General features: G+C 36.7%; 1 protein-coding gene across 7 annotated transcripts in view; it reads right to left on the bottom strand.

The window, feature by feature from the left end:
• Positions 1 to 289: 289 nt before the first annotated feature.
• The window catches only part of NME8 (NME/NM23 family member 8), a 406,785-nt gene continuing 384,115 nt past the window's right edge, over positions 290 to 22,959 (bottom strand). For 6 of the 7 annotated variants that reach the window (XM_055115852.3, XM_055115855.2, XM_055115851.2 and 3 more), the window contains 6 exons: positions 15,454 to 15,598; positions 14,649 to 14,756; positions 11,476 to 11,627; positions 8,128 to 8,272; positions 5,621 to 5,858; positions 293 to 2,493 (listed from right to left, as the gene is read on the bottom strand). In XM_055115852.3, the coding sequence (XP_054971827.1) occupies positions 5,636 to 5,858; positions 8,128 to 8,272; positions 11,476 to 11,627; positions 14,649 to 14,756; positions 15,454 to 15,598 (773 nt within the window). In that variant the 3' untranslated portion in view covers positions 293 to 2,493; positions 5,621 to 5,635. Of the gene's footprint in view, positions 2,494 to 5,620; positions 5,859 to 8,127; positions 8,273 to 11,475; positions 11,628 to 14,648; positions 14,757 to 15,453; positions 15,599 to 22,959 lie in introns of all 7 variants that reach the window. The other variant, XR_008626206.2, reaches the window with a different exon arrangement.

Genomic DNA, 22,959 nt, shown 5'->3' with positions numbered 1-22,959 from the left:
ATTAAATTGTTTATTAACAATTATATTCAGCTAACAGGGAGGGCATATAATCAGAGGACTATTCCTAAATCTCATAAAATTATAAGAACTTGAATAATATAACAAGGTGCAAAGAACTGAAGTTAAGCAAAAAAATGGTATTATGAATAAAATTTGCCATGGTACCAAAATAAATCTAAAATAATGTTGTTGATTCAAACTGATGGACTTTTAAAATTCACTAACATTTTAAGAATAATTATAATCATTTAAAATATTTATTATGTCATTGAAATAGTTCAGCAGCTGAAAATTAGGCAGACAATTGCTGAGTCATCTTTCTCCCTTTTTGGAATGCATAAAATGTTTGGCTTTGGAGGTCATCCAAAGTAGCTTCCAATGGTTGAGCAGGTTCAGACACAGTTCAGATAGGCATCAGTGTCAGGAATCCCTTTCAGTGTCCAGAAGGGGCACTAAGACAGTCCAGCTAGAGGGCCACAAATAGAGGACAGCATATTTTACGAAATCTGTCCATCTTCCACAGGGCATCCAAAGAAGGTACTGGAGAGCATTAGGCTCAAATCAAGAATGCTTTGGGTGTCCTGTCATGGAACTGGGCTGGATGGACTGGGTGTAGCCATCAGAGAGACTCTGGCTTTAGGGTCAAGGTGCATGACTGAGCCAGTACTAGAGAATGGGGACTGTTCTGTCTGGGGGAATTCATGTAGACACTGACCTCATCCCAGTGAAGTCATCCTCATGTATTTGGCTGATGGGATAGAGGCACTTTCTGCACAGGTGTCCCATTGCCTACTTACTGAGCCCGTCCCTGAATTCAGACCCACATCCCCACCCTCCTGGGTATCTCATCAGCTGACAGTTAGCCTCAAGCTCCAACTTTTCCTGCTGATTTTTCAGGCCTTACTTGTCTCAGCCACAGTGGTCCAGGCCATGCTTTTACTACCTAAAGTCCAGCCGAAATTCAAGACCAGCCCATTTAGCAGAAGCCCTGGTGACTTTCTAGCCTTTTAAAATCTTTCTCCCCTAGAGGCAAGAAGATATTTCCAAGTACTGCTAACCCCAGTCCTTACATGCCTACCTCTTGCTGCTGTGTTCCACCCACTAAATACAATCCCCTCGAGACCAAGACGAACTCAACTTAAAGCTTAATTGGATAGATCTCTTTAGACATTGATTATTAGATTTCTAGCTACTTCAATTAGAAAGAAATGGCCTTTCTCTATGTCTTGTGTATGAAATATTTGCACAACTTTAGTCACATATACACACAACTGAGTGTAGCTTGCCATCTGCTGGTGAAATACGATATCACTTTTAAGAGAGTTGTTCTTTTTTGTTTTTGTTTTTTTTTTCTTTTTTCCCCCCCAGTGCATTCGAAGGTCTGGATCATTCTTGAGGCAATAGCAGTGTGCCACTCAGCACAATCATATTATGAATATCCAAATACTATCAGGCCATGGAAAGCATCAGATAATACTATTCAACCTGCGGGAGCAGGGAAGGTGAAGGAAGTGAGGAAAGTGAAGATATTGACTGTACTTATTTCTCTGCACAATCTAAAGGAAGCCAATAATTGATTTACCTTATTTTTTACTGCATTCTGGAGAAAGATTGAGAAATATCCTTACTGATAACTCCTATGTACATAATTAGATTTTGCATAATTTAACACTGTTCACAGGCATGCTTCTCAAACATTATGTTGGAATATGAAAGTATTGCAGTGAGTAATCTGTTACTAATGTGGAAGGATCAAAGCTTGTGAGCGTCTTACTTTTAATAATATTAGAGTTAAGAAATTAGATTGAAAAGTTAATCATTCAGCAACATTATTCTCAATCATGTGCAATCCAATATTTCTCCTGAGTGGAATGAAAAAGAGGGTGTCACGGCTAACATGCTGGGAACCACACATTACTCTGGCTATGGGCTTAAGTGCATACCACTGCAGAAAACATCATTCAGAGTACATCATGAGAGAGGAAAAGAAACAAAAACAAAATTGTCTTATTACCTTCTTGCATTGTCTTACCATGAGGGAGTTAGGTACACTGCCTGGACTGTTGGACAGTACTATAGTTTGCAAACTATATAAATCTACATATCATCCTTTTCCTCATTTTCTGCAAGAAAATTTAGAGTCAAAACTTTGACCAATTTTCAATATACATTAGGCAGGATGCATTTGTATTTAACTCCACTCCTGGCTTTATTTGATCTCTCCTACTCTCTTCTTCCCCACATTCCGTGTTCCTCCCTCAATTATCTTGTTGTAGATTGTGTGCATTTATATACCTTAAATCTTTTCTGGAAGATCGGGTAAAAATAAACATTAAGATTTGTTTGGGGAATACATTTTTATTGTTATTATGCATAGCCATTCATTTTTGTATCTTGAGTTTTCCTCCAAAGCATGTTTTTCTTATTCCTCCCAGGAAGCTGTGCCAAATGGTTGTATATTGATGTGAACATATGTATTATCTTCTCAAAGTTCTAGGAAAAGAAAGAATGCACTTAATAAAATAAATGACAGTGCTATACACTAATCTTTCAGCAGTTATCAGTTTCCATATTGAAGTTTTGCACACAAATCACAGAGCTGGGAGATGGGCCTTAACCTTTACCTATAGACAGCCTGACTGAGCAAGTAAGCAGTCATCAAACATTTACAGAGCAATGAGTTAATGAACAAACATTTGTGACAGGGTTAAAAATATTAACTTGTGAGTAAGCTTTCTACCCAACCCATTCAAGGATTCAGAATTGCTGGTTAAACCAAAGGTTAGGAAGACAATAGGAAGAGGGTGAGAAAAATACCAGGACAGATTGTGCAGCTCCTTCTGAACATGATGGACAGGCTGGAGTGTAAAGGCGGGGGCTGTGGGGTGGCCTGGGGGAGCAGCTGGGGGTTCAGCAGGACTCTCAGGTCAGAGATGCCCAAGAAAGAGTTTAGGGAGTTTGTTGGTATTGTTATATTTTGTTTGAAACAAAATTTCCGTTATTTACTAACTGTTTAAGAACTTTATTAAAGGCCTACTTTTTTCTTCAACTTTATTTTAAGTTCAGGAGTATGTGTACAGGATGTGCAGGTTTGTTTCTTAGGTAAATGTGTGCCATGGTAGTTTGCTGCACAGATCATCCCATCACCTAGGTATTAAGACCAGCATCCGTTAGCTATTCTTCCTGATGCTCTCCCTCCCCCAGCCCCCACCAACAGGCTCTAGTGTGTGTTGTTCCCCCCATGTATCCATGTGTTCTCATCATTCAGCTCCCACTTATAAGTGAGAACATGCGGTGTTTGGTTTTCTGTTCCTGCATTAGTTTGCTGAGGATAATGGCTTCCAACTCTATGTCCCTGCAAAGGACATGACCTCATTCCCTTTTATGGCTGCATAGTATTCCATGTCATATATGTACCACATTTTCTTTATCCAGTCTATCATTGATGGGCATTTAGACTGATTCCACATCTTTGCTATTGTAAATAGTTCTTCCATGAATATATCCATGCATGTATCTTTATAGAAGGATTTATATTCCTTTGAGTATATATCCAGTAATGGGATTGCTGGGTCAAATGGTATTTCTGGTTCCAGGTCTTCGAGGAATCAGCACACTGTCCTCCACAATGGTTGAACTAATTTACACTCCCAACATAAAGGCTTACTTTTAATTAAGGGTTTCCATGTTAGGATTACATGCATTTTCTTTTAAAAATCTAACACTAACTTAATTTTGTATCATTTTGGAATGGGTTTTGAAGAGTTCTCTTGCAAGAGCTTTTTGTGCTTGTCTGAGAAATCATTCTTCCTTATTTCACTATTTTTGTTACTATTTTTTTTTATCCTGGCAATATGTCAGGGGTTGTGTGTATTAAATTTGCCATTGCAACCATTTGAGTGTACAAATCAATGTTATTAATGACATTTGCATGGTTTGCAAACATCACCACAAACAATTTCCAAAATATTTTGTCAACTTAAAAGAAAACTCTGCACCCATTAAGCAATAACTTACAATTTCACCCTTCCTTCAGCCCCAAGCTATAATTTACTTTTTCTCTCTATAATTGCTTGTTCTAGGTAACTCATATAAGTGGTAACATACAATATGTGTTCTTCTGTGTCTAACATTTCATTTAGCAAAATTTTTTTGAGATTCATCCATGTTGCAGTATGCATCAATACTTTATTCCTTTGAATGGCTAAATAATATTCCGTTGTATCTTTATACCACACTTTATTCATTGTTTTGTTAATGGACACTTGGGTAGTTTCTTCCTTTTGGCTATTGTGAATCATTTTTCTATAAACATTACTGTACAAGTATATGTTTGAGTCCCTGTTTTCAGTTCTTTTGGGAATACACCTAGGAAGAGAACTGATGGGTTAAATAATGATTCTATGTTTAACCTTTTAAGAAACTGCCAAATGATTATCCAGAAGATGCACCATTTTATATTCCCACCAGCCCAAGGTGACTGTGGGTTTTTCAATCACTGTACACCGTACAATCATTGTACACTGTACACTGAAACTTTGGCCATTCAGGCAATTACTAAAATGTCAGGAATAATAGATGCTGGTGAGGCTGTGGAGAAATAGTAACACTTTTACACTGTTGGTAGGAATGTAAATTAGTTCAATCATTGTGGAAGACAGTATGGTGATTCCTCAAGGATCTAGAACCAGAGATACCATTTGACCCAGTAATTTCATTACTGGGTTTACACCCAAAGGAATATAAATCATTCTACTATAAAGACACATGCACACATATGTTTATTGCAGCAATATTTACAATAGCAAAGACATGGCACCAACCCAAATGCCCATCAGCAATAGACTGGATAAAGAAAATGTGGTACATGGAATACTATGCAGCCATCAAAAGGATCATGTCCTTTGCAGGGACATGGATGAAACTGGAAGTCACCATCTTCAGCAAACTAACACCGGAACAGAAAACCAAACACTACATGTTCTCACTCATAAGTGGGAGTCGAACATTGAGAACACATGGACACAGAGAGGGGAACAACGTACATCAGGGCGTGTTGGGGGGTGGGGGGTGAGGGGAAGGATCCTAAAGGACAGGTCAATAGGTGCAGTAAACCACCATGGCACACATATACCTATGTAACAAACCTGCATGTTCTGCGCATGTATCCTATTTTTTGTTTTGGTTTGTTTTTTTTTTGTTTAGAACAAATAAAGATAAAAAGAAAGAAACTTTGGCCATTCAAAGCAGAGAAGTGGAAAGGAGCTGAGTAGAGGGACTGCATGAGGCTTTTTATATCATGGTAGAAGACACCACAGCTCAAGACCAAGCTGTGTGAACCAATGGGTGCGTTGCTTGCCCTGTTGTCTCCATCCCTCCAGCCTGGATGCAGCATCCTCAGCCTGGTTACAAGCAACCAGAATCCCCAAGGTCATCAGCATCTACAAGGTTCAGCTTTGAGGCTGTGTGGCTAATATGCAATAGAACAGTGTGTCTCACAGGAAATAAAGCTTGATTCAGGAATTTAGGAAAAGTTCTTCTCTTTTTAGGACAGGTTTGTCCTAACCTCAGTCACTGCAACAAGCAAATAAAATAAAATAATAATTAAACAGGTACATACTTCACAGTATATACTTTAGTTTTCCTCAGGATCCTCAAAGAGTCTATTAACAACCTCTTTTGCTTCATAGGCATTAGATGCTCCATGGACAATGTTTTTCAATTTACTTATTCCAAACTGGGCTCGGATGGAGTCAGGGGAAAGTACTTTTGCTTCTTCTGGGTCTGTTGGGCCCATCAATCGTCTCCATTCTGCAACAGCATTCCACTTGGTCAGAATCATGACCATAGATGGACCCCTGCAAAGAACGGTGCTTTCAGAAGACCCAGCCTACTGAAAACTGTTGACACAGCAAACAAGGCTAAAGACAGAACACTGCAGCCTGGGCCAGGGAGCTCCTTTTTATTCTTTGTCCTTATCAATGCAATCATGTACTTTCTTTTTTTCATTTCTCCCTCTTCTAATAGGTTTATATGCTAGGTGAGTGCTATAATTTAATTCTAGGGAATATTTGTCAATGAAGTCTTATTATTTTGCTACTTTGAGGTCTGTAAATAGAGATATTGTCATGGATTCAAGACTTGTTGCTTTATGGTTGTCCAGCAGCCTCTAACCCCTTCAGGGATTGCCTCAAGTTAAGATAGCCACCTTGCTCAGGCCATCCTCATTGCCAGGATGGCCTACTTCAAGTAACTGAGTGATGTGAGCATACAACAGCCTGGTCATCTCAGCCAATACTGGACAACTCTGATAGACCAATCTAGCTGTGGTTAGCAGAGGATGTTGTCCGGTCTGCACTACATCTTGACTTGCTGTCATCCCCATCCTGCTTCTTTGCCCTGTCTTCCTCATGGCATCCTTACTCAATAGCCTGAACAAGAAACTCTTCCAGCTTCCCAGAAAATGCAACCTGCAATAAGTATGAAAGTTAGTTTTCTAAGCTGTCATGGTGCAGTCCTAGGCTTCTGCTTATTATTTATATCTAAATTGCATATATATTCCATTAAATTTTGTTAACTTTATAAATTCTTCCTTCCTAAACTCATTGACAAATTGTCAGGAACTGAAAAAAGAGAAGACGTGCAATTAAAGAGGTTTCTTATACATATTTTATACACACGTGTGTGTGTGTGCATGTGTGTGTGTATGTACAGTCATGTACCTCTTAATAATGCAGATACATTCTGAGAAATGTGACATTAGGTTATTTCATTGTAGTGCAAACATCCTAGAATATACTTACAGAAACCTAGATAGAATAGCCTCTTACACACCTAGGCTATCTGGTTCAGCCTATGGCTCCTGGGCTATAAACCTGTATAGCATGTTACTATACTGAATACTGTAGACAACTGTAATACAGTGTTATTTGTGTATCTAAACATATATGAACAGAAATGGTAATGCATTGCATTACAATGATCATGATGTCACTAAGGCAATAGGAATTTTTCAGCTCCATGATAATCTTATGGGACTACTGCTGTACATGTAATTCATTATTGACTGAAATATTGTACTGCAAAGCATGACTGTATAGAAAATTTTTGATGTTTAATATATATAAAATAGAGAAGACATTTAACTCATAGTAAATCGATAATGATGTTCACATAATTATGAACTCTGTGTAAAAGAGAATTTTGGAAAGCAGCAGTTAAAAGCAGAGACTCCCTGGGTTCAGGACCCAGCGAAACACTAGTTTTGTGGCTGTGGACAACTTCTAGCCCTGGGCCTATGTTCTCTCAAAATCAATGTGGAAATTCTAGTAAAACTACTTCATAGAGTTATTATTATAAGAGTCAAATGAAATAAAGTGTGTACAGCTCATCACAAGGCCAGGAATTAAGGAAATAATAAATGTTAGCCTTTAATTTCTATGTGGTGGTTATAAAAGTATGTGTTGTCAGGAACAGATGCATCATGTAGAAAGAAGTTTTAAAAGAGTGTATTTCTTATCGTAATATTTATGTTATTATGTATACATAGTTTGACAAGGTATCAACACATGTAAAAAAAGATGTTAATAATCATAGCTAACATTTATCAAGTATTTAATATCTGTCATGCACTGTTCTAGGTACTTTCAACACATCAATTATGTAGCCCTGCCAACAAGCCTATTAGATAGATACTATTATTATTCCCATTCAACAGATAAGGAAACTCAGGCAACAATTAAGTATGTTGGTGAAGCAGCGGTTTCAACTGAGGCAGCCTCTATATCTAATGTGAAGACTTGGAGAAACAGGAAGGAAGGAAGAAAAGGAAAGGAAAAGAAAGGAAAGGAAAGGGAAGGGAAGGGAAGGGAAGGAAAGGGAGAAAGGAAAGTAGGAAGGAAGAAAGAATGAAAGAAAGGGAGCGAGGAGAGACAGAAGGAGAGAGAGAAAAGAAGATAGGGAGGGAGGTAAGGAAATAGAAAAAAGATGAACCATGAATGTTAGCAGAATGTCTTTTCATGAATGAGATTAGATGAAATGTTTTAATTAATTTTTGCATTTTTCAAAGTTTCTATAATGAACATTTACCACTTTTATAATGCAAATAATTATGTATCAGAAACTTACACAGATAACATTTCCAATAAATCTTTATAAAAGTCTTTTCCTGTTATTTTTGCATAAATTTTCTCTATTTGCTCAGGAGTTAGGAACATTTTCTTCACCTGTGTCAGATCAAATCCAGCCTCCTTAACCATCTTCAGGATCTGCTCTAAGAAAAACAGATATTTGATAATATTGCAGATTGCTTCACTTTTCCTCCATACTCAAGTAGACTGAAATAACTAAGGAAAATGATAGTTTAATTTGCATATTGTGGTTTAACATGGCAAAACTCTGCCAAACTAAATTAAAATTCCAAAGCACCAAATCGACATTCAGAACTTCAGTATGTTAATGTAGATTTTCAGTCTCTGAGGCTCACCTTTCCAGAAACCACCTGAAACACCTAGTAGGCCACAAGAGTAGAAGGGGAAGGGACCTGATCTCATGCTAAGAATAAAGATCTATTTTCACCCTCATACTACAAATGCCAAGGAATTTCTTGCTAGATATGGATTGAAGGATAAAGCCAATCTGAACTCTTCTCCCTGAAGAATCAGAGTACCATCGAGGGAATTAAACAAAGCAAATGTTGTCCAAATCTCACCAACAGCCTAAGTTTTGAGGGCTACATTCTAGAGACAAAGGTGAACCAACTGAGAAACTGGGAGCTTTCTGGTAAAACGGCCTCTTCTTTGCTCCAGATCAAAAGCACATAAAGTGGTCTGGGAGCTAAAGGCAATATGATTATAACCAACAGACAGCCTGGAGAAGGCTGGACCTCTCCTGCTGGAAGGGAGGTGGCCAGGATCTGCCCTAAGACAGGCACTGCAGAAATGAAAGGGAAGAAAACATAAACCTTTCCTCAGAGACTGTCTCAACAGAGAGCAAGGCCTATAAAGATATCATGAGAAAGTGATCATTATTATAGAGTAATATATATGGTCCCCAGAACCACAGGTGAGAAAACAATTAACTTTCTCTGGAGAGGTCAGGGATGACTTCACAGAGACACTGACCTTTGTGTTAAGCATGGTAAAAATAAGGTGTGATCACCAAGTGGACAAGTAGGGAAAGGACATTGCAGGCAGAGTGAGTAATGTATGCCAAGTGCAGAGGGCAGGAAGAAGTGACTGGGTGAAAATATACCGGAGATGACGTTGGCCAAGTAAGTAGAAGAAGGATTATCAAGAGCTATGCCCTGTGAAGAAATCTGGACTTTCCTCTAAAAACAACAAGGAACATTTAAAGCATTCTAAGCAAGAACATATTCAGATCTGTGCTCTAAAACGATAATTTCCTTTGCACCATGAAGAATGAATTAGGGTAGGAGTGGGTGATTGTGGCATTGCAAGCAAGGTATTTGAAGACTAATGCAGTTTTTGGAAATCAATACTTCCTGGTAAAACGAGGCACCTTGGAAAAGAAAAGTCTCTTACAGTTCTTAGATAAAGACAGCAAGTGGCTCAGGTTAACGTTCAAGATAAACAAAGAGTACTATAGGTAGTGAGACAGATTCACCCCCTGCAAAGGCCCTACCTATTAAGAAACTACCTAATTATATTAATACAAAACCAAGAGAAAATCTGAGCTGAGAAATGAAATGAGCTAACCCAAACCCTTATTAATCTTTACTGAGCCATTATAAAAATAAAATTAAAATTACTATGCTAATTAAAAAATTTATTCCCCTGTTAAAGAAATAAATAAAAGAAAGAGAAAGAGGAAGGGAGGTAGGAAGAAAGAAAGCCAGCAGAAGGATGACAAATACCCCCCCAAACTGTAACACGACACCCTAATGTGAATTAAGCAGTTTGAACATTAAAAAAATCATAAATCATAAATCAGAACTTCAAACTCAAAACTAGAAATGGCCAAGCAATAAGTAGATGTGAAATAAAAGCTGCACTCATGAAAGACAAAGATAAAATAACAGAAATAAACTAGGTGTCTAATGTAACTTAAAATACAGAGAAGGACATAGAGAACAGAAGTAAAAACAGCCAAGTAAAGGAAAGCAAAATAAAGAAAGAGAAGTCAATAGGGAAAGTGATAGATACAGAAGTTAGGCAAAGATAAGCATGTCTACACGTGTGTGTATGTAGGTGTGTGTGTGTACATATCTGTGTATATAATTAAATAATATATATTACTATATGTATTTAAGAAATTTGACTTCATCATACCAAAAGAGAATATTTTTAACTAAAAATTGAGTAAGTCAATCTAAATACTCAGAAACTTCAAAAGAATCCCCTGTTAGTTCCAGCTGGTGAAATCCCTAAGAAAAAAAAAAGAACAATGGAACATAACTAGTATTTAAAACTATCAAGCAGGAAAACCATCTTGAAATAAGAGAAGATAAGAATCTAGACAGTGAAAAAGACTAACATGTATCTAGAAAAAGAAACCAAGAGTGGTCAAATCTCAGACATATGTTAGTAAAACTACTAGACTTGAGAAACAAACAAAAATTAACACTTTCTTCTGGCAAAACACCATATTACTTACAATGAAACAAAAGTAAATATGGCACCAGGTTTCTTGAAAGAAATGCAGGAAACAAGAATAGAGATACTCTGTCAAGAAACTCCAAGAAAAAAAATGTGAGCCTAGGATTATTTCTATCCAGCATATATGTAAATCATATATTTTCTGACAAAGTACATTTAACATTTAACACAAGTTCAAAAAATAGGAGAATAGCTCAAGAAATGAGAAAGTAGATTAAGTACCTAACTGTCACAAAGGTAATAGGATATCATTTAAAGCAGATAAAACAAATAACAGGCACTCAGTCAAGAAGAGTGAGCACTGAAAAATATATTCACATTCCTTATGAAGTATTCCATTGATTTCTAAACCTGATAGATATCAAACCAAAAAAATGGAAAGCAGAGATCAATCTCACTTTTAAGTCTCAATACGAAAAAAAAAACAAGTAAAATATAAGCAAATAGTATCCAATAGCATATCTAAAAATGCATCATAACTAAGAAACATATATATAGGAATGGAAGGATATAGTTCAATATTTGAAATATCATTAACATGATATTCCGCACTAATATATCCATGGAAAAAACAACTCATCATTTTCATAAATTCTGAAAAAGACTTCAGCAAAATTCAATATCATTTCTGATTAAGAGAAAGACAGAGAAGGATGAGGGAGGGAGAGGTGAGAGAGATAGCAAGACAAAATACGACAAAGTTAATTGTTGAATCTAAATGAAGGATAGGAGTACTCATCGCAACTTTTCTCTTTCGGAATTTTCTGTTTCCTGTTTTGCTTTTCTGCTTGTAAATTTTTTAAATGTTCACAAAATTTGGAGAAAATGTATACATTCACTTTTATTCTTAAATATTTACCTCTTTGTTCACTTGTTGCATGAGGTTTAATCAAGCCTAAAGTGCTTTGAAGAGGAAAGAAATGCTGTATTTCCCTTTCAGCGGTTTCTAATGAATCGCTGCCATACAACTGGTTGACCGGCAAACTGTCCATCGCAAATTGTGCACATAAACTTTGAAAAAGAAGTCAGGTTTAAAAGCTATTAGAACAGAACAGAATAATATAACACAATTTCTATAAGTTGTTCAAAAGTTATCAAATAACAGCAAATCATTCCAGATCTTGACATTGTGCAAAAGGAAGTAAGTACATGGCGGCTTAGGGCATGCTACTTCTTTTCAAGGATAACGGTCATTAGGAAGAAAGGATGTGATCATTTAAATCATCAAGACGATGAATATTAACAGATAACTATGAAAGAGGAATGAATGCCGATATGGTTTGCCTTTGTTCCCACCCAATTCTCATGTTGAATTTTAATCCCCCAAATCCCCACAAGTCATGGGCAAGACCTAGTGGGAGCTAACTGAATCATGGGGGCAGTTTCCCCCATGCTGTTCTTGTGCTAGTGAGTGAGTTCTCAGAAGATCTGATGGTTTTACAAGCACCTGGTATTACAAGCCCTGCTGGCACTCATTCTCTCTCCTGCCGCCCTGTGAAGAGGTACCTTCTGCCATGATTATAAGTTTCCTGAGGCTTCCCCAGCCATGCGGAACTGTGAGTCAATTAAACCTCTTTTCTTTATAAATTACCCAGTCTCGGATATTTCTTCATAGCAGCACGAGAACGGACTGATATAGATGCCCCGTGCAGTGAAAAAGCTCAGAGGGTAGAATCCTTGTTGCACTACTTGCTAGCTGTGTGATATTAGGGAGCTGCTTAACTTCTCTGTGCTTTAGTTGTCTCAGATATAAATACGACAATAAAACCTGTTTCAGAAGGTGATTTTGCAGATGCAATCAGATTATGCCTTTGAAATATATGGTGAGTGTATTGAACTCTAAATAAATTTTCTTCTGTGGCTTTCACCATGTGATAATGCTTCACATTATCAAGCATTACATGGCATTTGACTCTAGACCAAAGATACAAAATTATAAACATTAAATCCAGAAGATACTGTAAGGGAAACCTCCAGGTGAGCAACAACAGCAATAAAAGAGAAGTAGACAGGACAGCTTTGTGGGAAGAGGCAGGAGTGATGCTGATAATACCAGACCATCCACATTAGATTAGACAGTTTATTGTTATGCTTTCTTTCCTATAAATAAGCATGCATCTCTTGAATCACTTGTTGCTCTTTGGTATTTTTTCAGTTGTCCTTTTTATCTGTTTTTCTATCTATCTATGCATATTTCAGTAGCAAATAATGCTCACTGCCCATTTCACTTTTTTCCCTTTAAACAGTCCAGGGCAATCAACTGAACAAATTCCAGCTGTGGTGAATAATGTTCCTTCCTGCTAACACTGATGTGGAGAATCCACATCACTGGAAACTTGGTTTTCTGTCCCCAGCTTCCAGATCCTCTTCTTTTCTCTCTGGTCTCAATGACTCATTCAGGGTTTTGTTTGTTTGTTTTTGTTTTTTTGCCTTATCACCTTGACCTTTCCATTCTGCCCTTGGCTGTTCCCACACCTCTAATTTGGAGATACTTTCAGCCCTAGTCCCTTGGACTCTGTGATTGCCAGGGGTGAAGGATTTGCACAATGATTGAATGAAACAGCCTGAGCCATCCTGAGCACTTACTCTACTCAATGCAGAGCATTCTCCCAACCCCTGTTATGCTGTTAAACATGATTATTGGAAAATGTCAGGGGAGGAATAGTGGGATAGAGGGAGTAACAGGTAACAATGAGGGGTTGCTGTGCTTCTTTTCTATGCAAATTATCATATTTTGGGTAAAACAATGCCAGCATAGAATCTGATATTCAGGCACAGGAAAGGGGTGAAGTTCCATTTAAAGAGTTATTCCTAAAGCAACCGTAAGTGGTGGGTGGAGCCAAGGAAAGTGGAAAAGTGGGGATCAATTAGAAATAAAGATTAATTGTGAACATGGGGCAATTTTCAGTATGATAGTGGGGTGGAGATGGGGCAGTAACTGAGAGCCTCCACACTTGGTGCCACAGTGTCTAGACCAGTGCGCCTACTGGCACAGGCCTCGTGTTGATAGCAATCCCTCTCTCTGGTAGCATGCATTGCACTCTATGCCACATTTTATTAAATGATTCCATGGCACTCTGCTCACACCACTTGCAGAGGTTCTATGCTTATTATCCTTCACAGTCATTGGCACATAAGCAAAGACGTAATTGAGTAGGGCTAACTAAGGGGCAATACATGTTAATGCAACACAAGTCAGATTTAAGTGTATCCCACCCAAAAGAAAGCACTTCAGCTTTCATGTAAGTGAGGCTTCATAACTATTGTTATTTATTGTGTCAACATGTATGTCAGGTTTGCAGTGCCTTAAAGAGCATCTATATTCTTGCACACCTGAAGGGGGTATGAGGGGTGTCCTTTCTTCCTTTGAATTGAATCCTACCCTAAAATCAGCACGAATAATTCAAGGGAATTGAAATTCAATTTGTTTCCATCAGCTTCATGCCAAGTATGGAGATGCATGAGATACTATTTCTATCCTGCAGATGATACTAAGCCTAGCAGGTAAGCTCAGAAAATATTGAAAGAGTTCCCCCTATGTGCCAGATAATATGCCAGGGGTCAAGTTGATTACAAAGTTTAGCTGATTTCTAAGATTAATCAGTAAGCTAAGTCAATAAATGTTCCCACTAAATTGTAGAGTACATATTCAATTAGTCATCATTGTCTTAAAACTCATGATCAGTTAAAGAAGCTACAGCTGCCACCATAACCTTCTCAAAGGAATTTCTCCTAAATAGCGGGTAGGGTGGATATTTCTCCCAAGAGATGACCTGTTGACTGAAATATACACCTCTTAGCTCCCAGCCCCAAGCCTAGCATCTCACAGTGGTTTCTTGCAAATCCTTGGCCATCCTCACGCTGTCACTGGGTTGGACCTCCAGTCATAAGCAGTCCACTCCTTCCCCAGGAAAGGTAGCTTTCCTGAGAAGCTCCCTTGGACTAGAGCTGTGGTTCCAATACTCTACATCTAAAAAGGTGTTTAAAATGGAGCCCATGAAAACAGATAGTGACCCATGGTATGAATCCTACCTCTCTGGAAAATATTCAATGGCTTCTTCAACCGTTCTTGGTCCCAGTAATTGTTTCCAGTATTGCAAGCCATTGTCTCTCAATAAAACAAGGGCTAGAGATGGACCACTATTAGAAAAGAAAACAAAGAAGAGGTAATAAGAAGTGTAGCTCAGTAGCTAATTATGTGTAGGCAATACAAATGCATATTGTTAAATAGATCAAAAACATGTAACATGTAAAATAATCTTTTAACAGAGGTCTGTGATTTTTTTCCATTGATATGTTTTCAAGAGCATATCTATAAAAGAATAGAAGCAGGGAAAGGAAGGGAAGGGGAGTGCCATGATTCTTGTAGATGTTTCTTTCATTGTTCCCATGGTCCTGCTGGTTTATATGCCCTTGCAGGATTTCAGCCTCAATTGCTATTTCAGTCATTCTTCTAGAAAGAAACCCAGCACATTTCTAGCAACTCATTCTTTCCTAGAACTAGTTAACTATAAGATTACAAAAGCTCTTGAGAGTCAGTCAGTTCTCTGCTTAAACTTCATAGTATTGTACACCCTGGACTTCTGGTGTTCAACTCAATGGGACTCCAGTAACTTCCTCTGAGACCTTCCTACTATTCCAGTAACATTCCAGGAAGACTAGAGAAGACAGGCAGGTGAGCAGAGGATTGGGATGGGAGCAGGACTGGTAGAGAAGTAAACTCAGAACATGTTTACAGACTTGAGGAGTTTGGCAGCTTAAATAGAAACCAGACTTAAGAGAAAGTTTACGTGATTCAAAAATAAATCAGACTGAATTTTCTCAACCTGAATTCTACCTGGTCATGTTTTCTATAAGTTTATTAAAATAGTCTTCATTTTCATATTCCTTGCACAGTGCTTGTGCTTCTTTTTCCGATAATACTACTTGTCTTTGCTCCAGTATTTTGAAGTCTTCATCTTTAATAATACGCAAAACATCATCTAAATAAAAACAGTTACATAATAAGTTTTAAACTGGTAGATTACTGGTTATGTACACAATACATAATATACTATCATGAGGGCATACAATGCACTTTATTCTCATACAAAATTTTGAAAGTTTGCAGAAATACCTTCTTAGGTTTTAATTTAAGGTGAATAGTATCTCTTAACATCTCATTATGATGCTATTTCCAATTTTTCATCGTATAGGAATCATGCATGCACACACATACACATACAACACACACACACATAGGTATCTCATTAAATCTTTTTCTTGGGTGTATGCATGTGAATGTGAGTGATTGTGTGTGTGTGTGTGTGTGTGTGTGTGTGTAGATAGTAACCTAAATAATCAACCAACACAATTATGGAAGTCATTACAAATAATTTTTATGTTCAATAACCATGATTTGATTTGTCCCATTTGGGGATAAACAAGGTGATTGAATACCTGAAGGTATTTCTCAACCTTCTTCTCTCTTGCCTACTTCCCACTACAGAAGCCTAGAAAATCCAATACTCACACCTCCATCCTTCCTTACAGAAAGTGTGGCAGTGTGATCCAGCTATGGTCAATGATATTTATAGGAAATACACTGGGGACTCTTCTGAGAGAGGCACTCAGGGAGAACCTCTGTCCTACACCACCTTCTGCTTCCTGCTTTTGAATGTTTGAGGGACATGATCTTTGGAGCTGTGCAGGTCATCTTGTGGCAAAGAAGGATAAGTCAAAAGCACAAATATTGCCTAAGATCTTGAACAGCCTTAAGCTCCTTATCGAGGCCAAAAAACAGGAAATAAAGTGAATAAAGTAGAACTAAGCAAACAATTGTAAGGAAAGAATAAAACAAAGTATCATGCATGTTAATACAGTTTAAGAAATAATTTGCTTCAGAACTACCTCACAGAAAAAAAAGGAAAACACAGGATATATACCTCTTGAAAGTTGAAAAAGTGGAATCATATTAATTCTTAGAAGACACTGAAGTTTTTTTTTAATTACTAATTTTGTAAAAAGATTTCTCAAATGAGGGTACCTGATGACCACAGTTTAAAAAGTGACAACCAATCCCCAAGCAATTGCCATATGTTAATAGCTTCTTGAAATGACTCACGATAAAAGCTCAGGAAAAATATTCAGGGAAGGTAAATCTGCATAAAGCTAAAGAAAGTAGATTTAATGGGAGAGTAGGTCGATTGTCAATCCTTGAGAATCCTGGAGATTGCCTTCCCTAATTTGCATTCTCTCAGTTAGGTGATCACAAAGGAATTATAAACCAGGTGTAGAGAGGGTCCTCACCATCCAACGGATAAATTGAAAAAATATTGGTGAGTATGCCTTATTTGCAAGACGGCATTGAGTTTCTTTGTTTCACTCTAAATTCCATGATGAATATAATAATAAATATTTTATTTTGCTTGCACTATGTCCATGAGAATTTTCAAACATCCTTTCAAGCATTCCGGTGACACTATCTGATGCCATATTTGGTGACAGGTATGAAGACACACAGAATTCCTGGTTCTAGATAAAGGTGTCTAGCAATTGCATAGAAGTTTCATGGAATAACCTGATGCATAAAAAATCATACTTCAAAGCCCCGAACACCTTGTTGACCTTTTTCTCTTTCTTTCTTTCTCTTGCTTTCTTGCTTTCTTTCTTTCTTTCTTTCTTCCTTTCTTCCTTTCTTCTTTCTTCTTTCTCTTTCTTTCTTTCTTTCTTTCTTTCTTTCTTTCTTCCTTTCTTCCTTTCTTCCTTTCTTCCTTTCTCTTTCTTTCTTTCTTTCTTTCTTTCTTTCTTTCTTTCTTTCCTCTTCCTCCCTCTCTCCCTCCCTCCTTCCTTCCTTCCTTTATTTCTTTTCTTTTTTTCTTCTTTTTGACAGGGTCTCACTCTGTCGCCCAGGCTGGGGTGCAGTAGCACCATCTCAGCTCACTGCAACCTCCACCTTCCAGGTTCAAGTGATTCTCCTGCCTCAGCCTCCCCAGCAGCTGGGACCACAGGCATGGGCTACCACGCCCGGCTACGTTTTCTATTTTTAGTAGAGATGAGGTTTCACCATGTTGTGCAAGCTGGTCTTGATCTCCTGGGCCCAAGCAATGCGGCTGCCTGGCCTCCCAAGGTGCTGGTACTACAGGCGTGAACCACAGCACCTGGCCCACACCTTGATATCTTACTTCTCATCAATCACAGGCAAATTTCTAAGTATGGTGCTTAATAGTTAAATAAATGTGTAAAGATCAGTTCATTCTTAGATATCTATACAATCTTGAAAAACAATTGAGCAAAAATAAAGGGAAAATATTTTGCAAGTATCTAAATAAATCAAGCCACAACCACCAACAACAAAAACTGAATTATCTACAAAGGAACAAAAACCAAGCTGACAGCAGACTTTTTCTCTGCAATACAACTTTGTGCTCACAAATTTGATAATTCAGATAAATTGACCCATTCCTTGAAATACACTGAATATTAAATACCAAAACTCACACAATGAGAGCTAGGTAATATGACTAGCCCTATATCTATTAGATAAATTGAATTAATCCTTAATAACATTCTGAAAAATACAGCACCAGGACTAGATTATTTTGCTAGTGAATTCTACAAAACATTTAAGGAATAAATGACACCAATTCTCTGGAAACAATTTAGTTTTTTCAGAAAATAGAAGCAGAGGGAACACTTTCTAACTCATTCCATGGTGCCAGGCTTACCATAATATTCAAAAAGATATTACAAGGAAAAAAAACTAAAGACCAATAGCTCTCATGAACATAGGAGCAGAAATTCTTAACAAAATATTAACCATTCGAATTTAACAATGTATAAAAAAGTTACAAACCATGACCAAGCTGGATTTATTCCAAGTATGCCAGGGTGGTTCAACATTTGAAAGTCAATTAACATAATCTCCACTAATAGGATAAAGAAGAAAAGTCATATGATTATGTTAGTAGATGCAGAAAACTCATATGACAAATTTAATACCAATTCATGATAAAAATTATTACCAGAGGAGGAATAAAGGGAAACTTTCTCAACTTACTAGAGAACATCTTCAAAAATCCTACAGTTAACACTGTCCTTAATGGAGAGAAACTAGATGCTTTGCCTCTAAGATCAGAAAAAAAAGCAAAGCTACTCCCTCTCACTACTCCTCTTCAAATGCATACTGGAAATCTTAGCTAAAGAAATAACACAAGAAAAGGAAATAAAAGGTATACTGATTCAGAATGAGGAAATGAAACTATTGTTGTTCTTCACAGAGGGCATGACTGTCTATGTAGAAAATCCCAAAGAATCATCATCATCATTGTCAACAACAACAACACAAAACTTCGGGCACTGATAAGAGACTATTACAGCAAAGGTTCAGGTTATAATTAATATACAAAAGTCAACTTTTTTCTATATACCAGAAATGAGCAATTGGAATTTGAAATTTAAAGCAAAACAATTTATACTAGCACTAAAAAAGAAAATACATGGGTAAAAATCTATCAAAATATGTAAAGAATCTAAATGAAGAAAACTACAAAACTCTGGTGAAAAAAAAACAAAGATCTAAATAAATGGAGAGATATTCCATATTCATAGATAACAAGACTTAATATGAAGATGTCAGTTTTTCCCAACTTGATCTGTAGATTAAACACAATCCCAACCAAAAGCCCAGCAAGTTATTTTGTGGATATGGAAATTGACAAACTGATCTCAAGTTTATATGAAAAGGCCAAAGATGTAACACAGTATTGAAGGAGAAGAACAAAGTTAGAGAAGTGATACTACCAGACCTAGCCACATTGATTAATGGAACAGAGCAGAGAGCCCAGAAAAAGACCCACACAAACATAGTCAATTGGTTTGTGATAAAGTTGCAAAGGCAATACAATGGAGGAAGGACAGTCTTGTCAACAAATGGTGCTGAAATAATTAGAAATACCCTCTCAAAACAATAAGTCTAGACACAGACCTTATACTATTCATAAAAATAACTCAAAATGGATGATAGACCTATATGTAAAACACAAAACTATAAACTTTCTAGAGAATAACACAGAAGAAAATCTAGGTGACCTTGTGGTTAGCAATGAGTTTTTAGATACAACACTAAAACCACAATCCAAAAAGAAATAACTAATAAGCTGGACTAAATTAAAAATAAAGACTTTTCTGTGAAAGACACTTTTAAGAAACCAAGAACCAAAAACTTGGAGAAAATACTTGAAAACCACATACATGATAAAAGACTTGTATTCAAAATAAACAAAAAAAAAACCTTTCTACTCAACAATGAGGAAAATGAACAACTCAATTAAGAAATGGGCAAAAAGTATAAAGAGACAACACATCATCAGAGAAGATATAGAGATGATTAGTAAGCATATGAAAAGAAGTTCTGCATAATATGTCATTAGGGAATTGTAAACAAGGACAACACTAAGGTAATATTATTTACCTATTAATGTAACTAAACTCCCAAAAACTGACAATACCAAATCCTGGCAAGGTTGTAGACCAACAGGAACTCTGATTCATTTCTAACAAAAATGGAAAGTGGTACAGGTGTTTTGGAAGACATTTTGGCAGTTTCTTACAAACTACACATACTTTTACAGCATGATCCTATACTCATGCTCCTAGATATTTACCCAATTAAATTGAAAACTTACATCCACACAAAAACCTGCATATGAACACCTACAGCAATTTTCTTCATAATGGCTGAAAATTGGAAGCAACCAAGATGCTCTTCTATAGGTAACTACACAAATAAACTTAGTTGCATACATACAATGGAATATTATTCAGTGATAAAAAGAAATGAACAATCAAGTCACCAGAAGACATGGAAGAACACAAAATGCACATTGCTAAATGAAAGAAGTCAATCTGAAAAGGCTATCTACTGGCAGGGTGTGGTGGCTCACACCTGTAAATCCAGCACTTTGGGAGGCGAGGCAGGTGGATCACTTGAGGTCAGGAGTTCTAGACTACCCTGGCCAACATGGGTAAACCCCCTCTCTACTAAAAATACAAAAATTAGCCGGGCATGGTGGCACACCTGTAATCCCAGCTACTTGGGAGACTGAGGCAGGAGAATCTCTTGAACCTGGGAGGCAGAGGTTGCAGGGATCTGAGGTTGCCCCACTGCACTCCAGCCTGGGTGACAGAGCAAGACTCCATCTCAAAAAATAAAAATAAATAAAAACAAATATATATATATATATATATATATATATATATATAATGAAAAGGCTATATATTGTATGATATCAACTCTAAGACATTCCGTAACATATCAAATAACAAAAGGATCAGTGGTTGCCAGGGGTTAGGAGAGAGAAAGAGATTAGTAGGTAAAACACAGGGGATTGTTAGGGTGGCAATTCTATTCTGTATGATACTGTAATGGGAATACTTGACATTATGCATTTGTCACAATCCATAGGATGAACAAAATAAAGAATGAAACTTAATGTAAACTATGGACTTTAGTTAATGATATTTTAACAATATTGGTTCATTAACTGTAAAAGTGTATCACAGTAATACAAGATGTTGATAGGAGAAGGTGGGAGGGAGCAGGTATATGGGAACTCTGTAGTATTTTTCTTAATTTTTCTCGAAGTCTACAATGGTTTAATATTTTGGCTTGATTTTTCTGTAAATCTAAAACTGTTCTGTAAAGTCTATTTATTTAAAAATAACATGTATTTGAAAATATTGTCTTTTTTAAATATTAAAAGACATTGAAAATGGCAAAAAGACAAAAATAAAACAAAATCTTCCAAAAAAGAGAACCCCATGTCTAAATCATTTTACTCATAAATTCCAGTAAACATTTAAGATATAACTCAAATTCTACACTATCTCGTCCATAAAATGGGAGTGACTGCTTCTCATCCCACTTTATGAACCTGCATTACTCTGACACCAAAACCAGATAAAAACATTACAAGAAAAGAAATCAACACATATCCCTCCTGAATATAGACACAAAAATTCTCAACAAAATATTAGCAAATCAAATCCTGCAGTGTGTAAAAAGGATAATACATGACAGCCAAGTGGGATTTTTCTGGAGAACTCAAGGCTGTTTCAACATCAATAATCAAAATAACCCACCATATTATCAAAATGAAGGAAAAAACACAATCACATCAATAGATACAAAAAAATTGAGAAAAACACAACATCTTTTCCTGATAAAAATTCTCTCCAAACTAGGAAGAGGTGGTAATTTTCTTAATCTGATAAAGGACATACACAGCTAACATACTTAGTGGTAAAAGACCAAATGCTTCTGCTATAAGATCAGGTACAAGGCAAAGATGTCTCCTCTCATCACTCCAATTCAGCGTCATACAGGACGTGCTAGCTAGCTCAATGAGGAAAGAAAAAGAAATAAAAGGCATACAGATGGAAATGAAGAGGAACAAGTATCTCACTTTGTAAACCCTATTACTGTGTATATCAATGATTCTCAGCCGGAGAGATTTTGCCCTACAAAGGGCATTTGGCAACCTCCAGAGACATTTTTGACGTTGTTACAATTTGAGAGGTGGGGCAGGGGGGAAGGGGGGTATGATACTGACTTTTAGTGAGTAGAGGCCAAGGATGCTGCTACACATTTTACAACGCACATAACACAGTCAATCCTCCACCCTGGACAAAGAATGATCTGGCCCAAAATGTAAGCGGTCTGAGGTTGAGAAATCCTGGTCTACATAGAAATGCCAAGGAAACTATGTCAAAGCTCCTAGAAAGCTCCTAGGTAGTTGGACAAGTCAGAGAATAAAAGGCCAATATATAAATATTAATGGTAATTATGTTTCCATATATTAGGTATAAAAAAAGAATGAATAGTGTTAATTTATGACTTGTGTTCTTGTTCTGCCATATTCACTCTGCTATAAGAATATGGGATGAGATTAAAAAGAACTAACTCTTTATGTGCCAGGTACTTTATTTGTGTTTCCTCATTTTAATGTTCTGAATTTTACACGTGAAGAAATAAACTTGGTAAAATATCTTGTTCAAGTCACACTATCAGTTATGGTAGATCCAAGCTTTGAATTGGGGCATTTCAGACCTAGAAACTTTAAATCTTTATTATGTAATAATTCCTGCAATGTTAAAATCTACTCTAACAAATTCACAGATTAGAAAATACCTTGTAAACTCTTCAGCTACAAATATGTTTTATTCACTATTAAGATATTAGTAAGTTAATACATTAATTTCTTAAGGTGCGTTTTCTTCAATGTTAAATTTTAAAACAATGTATTTAAATGCAATTATACTAGGGTTTATTCAAATCTCATCTATATAAAATACTTAAACAATT

This window comes from Pan paniscus, chromosome 6 (assembly GCF_029289425.2).
Source record: "Pan paniscus chromosome 6, NHGRI_mPanPan1-v2.0_pri, whole genome shotgun sequence".
Taxonomy (NCBI): domain Eukaryota; kingdom Metazoa; phylum Chordata; class Mammalia; order Primates; family Hominidae; genus Pan; species Pan paniscus.
This window is presented reverse-complemented; position numbering and strand designations above follow the sequence as displayed.